Genomic DNA, 6,000 nt, shown 5'->3' on the forward strand with positions numbered 1-6,000 from the left:
AGTCCTTTGCCCATTTTTGAATCGGGTTGTTTGTTTTGTACTTGAGTTTTAAGAGTTCTTTCTGTGTGCTGGATAATAATCCTTTATCAGATAAATGACTTGCAACTATTTTCTCCCATTTTGTGGGTTGTCCTTTGATGCACAAATGTTTTTAATTTTCATGAAGTCTAATTTTTCTACTTTTTCTTTTGTTACCTCTGCCTTTGGTGTCATATCCAAGGAATCATCGCCAAATCCAATGTCATGAAGCTTTTCTCCTGTTTTCTTCTAAGAATTTTATAGTTTCAGCTCTTAGGTTTAGGTCTTTGATCCATCTAGGGTTAATTTTTGTATATCGAGTAAGAGTACAGCTTCATTTGCACATGGAGATCCAGTTTTCCCAGCACCATTTGTTGAGGAGACTGTCCTTTCCCATTGAATGGACTTGGTACCCTTGTCAAAGACCATTTCACCATATATGTGAGGGTTTATTTCTGGGCTCTCTATTCTATTCCATTGACCTATATCTCTGTCTTTATGCCGGTACCACACTGTTTGGATTACTGTAGCTTTGTGGTAAGTTTTGAAATCAGGAAATGTGAGTCCTACAGTTTTGTTCTTTTTCTAGATTGTTTTTTCTATTTGGGGTCTTTTGAGATTCCATGAATTTTATGATGGATTTTTCTATTTCTGCAAAAAATATCATTGGGATTTTGATAGGGATTGCATTGAATCTGTATATTGCTTTGAGTGCTATTGACATCATAATATTAAGTCTTTCAATCTAGATGCCTTTCCATTTATGTATGTCTTCTTTAATTTCTTTCAACAATGTTTTGTAGTTTTCAGTATACATAAGTCTTTCACCTCCTTGGTTAAGTATATCCCGAAGTATTTTATTATTTTTGATGCTATTGTAAATGGAATTGTTTTCTTAATTTCTTTTTTGGATTGTTAGTGTATATAGAAATGCAACTGAGTTCTGAGTGTTGACTTTCTATCCTGTGACTTTGCTGAATTTGTTTACTAGTTCTAACAGGTTTTTGTGCATCTTTAGGATTTTCTACATATAAGACCATATTGTCTGCAAACAAAGATAATTTTATTTCTTCCTTTCCAATTTGGATGCCCTTTATTTTTCTTGCCTAATTGCTCTGATTAGGATTTCAGTACTATGTTGAATAAAAGTGGCAAAAGTGGGCACCCTTGTCTTGTTCCTAATCTTAGAGGAAAAGCTCTCAGTCCTTCATCATTGAGTGTGATGTTCACTGTGGGATTTTCATATCTGGCCTTTATCATGTGCAAGTAGTTACATTTTAATCCTAACATGTAGCATTTTTTTTATAATTTTATTTATTTATTTATTTATTTATTTATTTATTTATTTATTTATTTATTTTCCCCCAAAGCCCCAGTAGATAGTTGTATGTCATAGCTGCACATCCTTCTAGTTGCTGTATGTGGGACGCGGCCTCAGCATGGCCGGACAAGCAGTGCGTCGGTGCGCTCCCGGGATCCAAACCCGGGCCGCCAGCAGCAGAGCGCGCACACTTAACCGCTAAGCCACGGGGCCAGCCCCTAACATGTAGCATTAACATGAGCATCTTTTTGATGCTCATCTGGGATGCAGCTTCCTCAAGATGGTTGGTTCCACGGGCACAGTCTGAGCCCTGAGCGCCTGAATATTTGCTCTGGTTGTGTAGGAAGTTTTAGTGTTTGTAAACTCATGAGGAGTCCGAGCAGAGTGGTCATGGGGTGCTTTACTAGACATAGTTGCCCTGAAGTCTGAGACAGGCTGTTCTGAAGGGTGCACCCACGGTGTCACTTAGTGTCCGAGGCTGGCCTCGCCTGCTGGTCTTGTTAATTACGATGTGCTTCTCAAAGCTCTGTCAGTCAGAATAAATTCAAGGGCATCAGAAGCTGGCGGAGGGGGAGCATCTGTGACCCTCAGAAACTGCATGTTCTGGCATTAGCCTATGGCACAGCACTGCCCTCGCTTGCGCACAGCAGCAGTGGGAGGGCTCTGGGCGTCCTCAGCCAAGTCCTGAGAGAGCCCCAGCCATGGACATTCTCTCATAGGAACCCACTTCCAGCGAGTGATCCCAGAGGACGGCCCTGCAGCCCAGAACCCAGAAGACGTCAAGCGACTTCTCCTCTGTACTGGCAAGGTGTACTATGACCTCACCCGAGAGCGCAAAGCGCGAAGCATGGTGGAGCAGGTGGCCATCACGAGGATTGAGCAGGTGAGATGCTACAGCCGGTGCTGGTGTCCCTCCTTGGGGTGTCGGGGCCCCGGAGCCTTCCCAGAGCTTCCGGGACATCCTGTATGAGTCACTGAGCTTCCTGCCTGAGACACTGTTCCCTCTGGTGCCAGCCTGGCCTGCCACTCTGACAGGAGCCCCTCGCTCTCTCCCCAGCTGTCGCCATTCCCCTTCGACCTCCTGCTGCAAGAGGTGCAGAAGTATCCCAGTGCTGAGCTGGCCTGGTGCCAGGAGGAGCACAAGAACCAGGGTTACTATGACTACGTGAAGCCCCGGCTGCGGACCACCATGAACCGCGCCAAGCCCGTGTGGTAAGGCTGTGGATGCTTAGCTAGAGACTGGGGAGAGCGATAAGGTCCAGGACCCTCGGTGGCCTTTGCTATCACCACTCACTGTCACTCCCCTTAGGTATGCTGGCCGGGACCCAGCAGCAGCTCCAGCCACCGGCAATAAGAAAACTCACCTCACGGAGCTGCAGCGCCTCCTGGACACGGCCTTCGACCTGGACGCCTTCAAGAAATTCTCGTAGATGCTGCCTGGGCCACTGCCCTCCACATCCACGACTGCCCCTCGCTTTTCAACTAAAGAATAGTGCCTCAGCGCTGCCCACACTTTTGCCCATCCGCTGCACCGCACACTCCCCCCGTCGCTCGCTTAGGAATTAGGCTGCCGTCCCCCTCACGTGCTTGGCTGCGCCCCAAGCCAGATGCTCCCCAGGCTCTGTGACTTCTCTCCGGCTGAGCAGGCTTCATGGAGGCAGTGGGAAGCGGGAGGAGGAGAGGGAGCCTGGGAGGGTCAGCTCTGCCTCCACCCCCAGATTCACTCCGCAGGACCGGCCTCTGTGGCTTTCCCACATGCTGGCAGTCTTTGTCACCCAGCAAAGGGGCTCCTGCACCTGGGCTAGGTGGCTTCGTCTTCCCAAACCCTTTGGAGGAGCCATTGCTGTCAGAGGCTTATAGGGTGGTCGGGGCTCTGGTGGGACCCTCATGGCAGGGTGACCTGAGGGCACTGCTGAGGGGCGGCTGGTGGGAGACGACCTGAGCCTGAGTTGGCAGAGAGAGGGCAGGTCCACTTTCTGCAGTGTCCACTTCTGCCCCTCAAGAGGGTCCCGGGCTGTGCTTGGGGGCCGAGCATGCTCCACCTGCCAGCACCTGGAGCCCACAGGGTGTGTGTGGCCAGGAAGCGCAGCTCGGGATCTGGGACCTGCTGTCTGTCGCCTCCACCTCTGCCTCCCCGCTCAGCCCACTTCTCTCTCCTGTTTCTCGTGAACACGACAGAGACTGAAGCATTCTTCTCTCTGCTGTGCCAAAGCCGGTCAGAAGAGGGAGAGGAGGGGCGCCATTGAGGGGCAGCGCGAGGCCGAGGGGCCAGCTCCCCTCACCGTCACAGGGACAGATCTGATTTATTTATTTTGGTTAAAAAAAAAAAACAAAAACAACTTTGCGTTGCATTTGGCTTGACCCATAAACTAAGTTATCCACGGGCTGTCTGTGTGTCATTCTTTCTGCTCCGCCTGCCCCCAGAAGAGGCTGGCCCCGGCTTCTCCCCTCTGCTTGGAAAGAGCCCCTCCCCACCGCCCAGAGCACGAGCATGAGGTGGCCAAGCTTCTTTCCACCCCAGCCTCCCTGTGGTCTGTGCAGGTGCAGATTGTGTCTGGCGCACCCTGCTTTCTGAGCCTCCCCTGCTCCTGGGTCCCCCTCCCCACTCCACCTAAAAAAGTACTCCAAGCTCTGTGCTTCTGGATTGAGTCTGCTTGCCTGGTGGGTTGGCCCTAGGACGGCCTTTGTTAGTTGGGTTAGTGCCCCAAGAATCCAAGCAGATCATTGGACCTCTGGAGGGGAGCCAGCCACATAAGCAGGGCCCTGAGGCCCAGTGTCCCCTCTGGCCTACTGGCGCACCGTCTTGAGCCCACAACATACCACCCTTGGCCTCCTGGGGGGTCAGTGGGTCCCAGCACTGAGGGAGAGCTCAGAGAAAGGCCTGGGTGTGGACGTGGGGGTACCCTCCAGCAGCAGGGCAAGGCCATGATGGTTACCCCATCCTCTAGGCCACACTCAGGTACCGTGTCCTTGGAGCCTCTTCAGAATCTCTTTATTTTATCCTGCATGCTCCCTGCAGCTTGCCTGAGGGTCTTCCAGTCCTGGTGTGACAGCAGCGTGAGTGTGGGGGTTGGGGGAACAGCTGCCACCTGTCCCAGCACTCCTGTGTGCTCCACAACCACATACCTTCCCTGCATCTGATGTGGTCAGCCAGGTGGATTAGAGCTGAAAGAGGCAAGAAATGAGACAGGACCCCCTTCCTTCTCTGGAGAGACTCCTGGCTGCCTACCAGATGGCTGTCCACATCCTGCACTCTGCAGTGAGTTAGGTTTCCGCTTTCACCCCTATCCGGAGCCTTTGTAGGGTGAGATGTGAGATGGAAGCTAGGGTCTTGCTTCTCGCTGCTTCCAGTCTGGTCAGGGGACAGCATGAGTCAGAACAACGTGCTCTGGAGAGTAGGGCCAGGCGAGTCCGAGGGGCTCTGGGCGCTTCTGGAGGGATACCTGAGAGAGTCGAGGGCACAGAGGAGTAGCCGCCACGGGCCCTTCTGTCGGGGTTTGGGCCACAGGGACAAGACGGGGTCTCGGAAGGCTTTTCCCACTCCCACAGCTTGATGTGAGTTCACAGTCCTGCCCGCATCCAGGGAGAGCAGCCTCAGAAGGCTCTGGAAAGATGAGAGACGATCAGACCACACTAGGCCGCATGCAATACAAACGCTTCTCTCTTAGCTCTGTTCTACTTCAGTGTTCAGTTGTCCTTTTCCTAAAATTGGCGAAGAGTGATTATGAGAAGGAGGAAGCTCCACAGTCTAGGAGGGCATCCTGCTTGCTTAGATGGACCTCAATGGACCAGCCCAGTGTGTGCGTTGTGCACATGGATGAGTGCGTTTGAGTGTGAGCATGCATGTGTGTGCACGAGTGAGTGTGCCTATGAGTGTGTGAATGAGTGTATGTGTGAGTGCATCGCATGGATATGTGTGTGTGCAAGTGTGTGCCTATGAATGTGTGCGCCCAAGTGTGCACATGAGTGTGCACAAGCCTGGAACATGGCTCCCTGGGCCTTTCTGGATGTAAAACCCATTTTGACATCTGCGCCTGCCCCCCCAAATTCGTATATTGAAGCCCTAAACCCCAATGTGACTATTTGGAGACAGCCTTTAGGAAGGTAAGGAAAGGTAAATGAGGTTGTAAGCGTGGGGCTCTGAGCTGATGGGACTGGTGTCCTTATAAGAAGAGGACGAAACACCAGTGCTTGAGTTCACTCTCTTCACTTGCACAGAGGAAAGACCACGTGACGACACAGTGAGAAGGCAGCCATCTACAAGCTGAAGAGAGAGTCTCACCAGAGACCAAAACTGAGGGTATCTTGATCTTGAGCTTCTAGCCTCCAAAAATGTGAGAAAATAAGTTTCTGTTCTTTAAGCCATCCAGTCTGTGTACCTTGCTGTGGCAGCCCCAGCAAACCACGAGTTGTATCAGTATTGGTTCATCAGTTGTAATAAGTGTGTCACACTAATGCAAGATGTTAATAATAAAGGAAACTACAGAGGAAGGGGGATGCATGGGAACTCTGTACTTTCTGCTCAATTTCTCTGTAAACCTAAAACTATTCTAGAAAAAATAAAGCCTATTACTTTAAAAAACGTTTTAGCTGTTCTAGTTCCTTTGCCTTTCCATATAAATTTTAGAATAATCTTATCTATGTCTACAAAAACCCTTTCT

At 50.4% G+C, this 6,000-nt stretch overlaps 1 protein-coding gene across 6 annotated transcripts in view; it reads left to right on the forward strand.

The window, feature by feature from the left end:
- Positions 1-3,725, forward strand: part of OGDH (oxoglutarate dehydrogenase) — a 385,968-nt gene extending 382,243 nt beyond the window's left edge. For all 6 annotated transcript variants that reach the window (XM_058534728.1, XM_058534726.1, XM_058534729.1 and 3 more), the window contains 3 exons: positions 2,059-2,222; positions 2,397-2,551; positions 2,649-3,725. In XM_058534728.1, coding sequence (XP_058390711.1) covers positions 2,059-2,222; positions 2,397-2,551; positions 2,649-2,769 — 440 coding nt within the window. In that variant the 3' untranslated portion in view covers positions 2,770-3,725. The remainder of the gene's footprint in view (positions 1-2,058; positions 2,223-2,396; positions 2,552-2,648) is intronic.
- Positions 3,726-6,000: the final 2,275 nt, after the last annotated feature.

The sequence above is a fragment of the Diceros bicornis genome, chromosome 41, assembly GCF_020826845.1.
Source record: "Diceros bicornis minor isolate mBicDic1 chromosome 41, mDicBic1.mat.cur, whole genome shotgun sequence".
Lineage (NCBI taxonomy): Eukaryota > Metazoa > Chordata > Mammalia > Perissodactyla > Rhinocerotidae > Diceros > Diceros bicornis.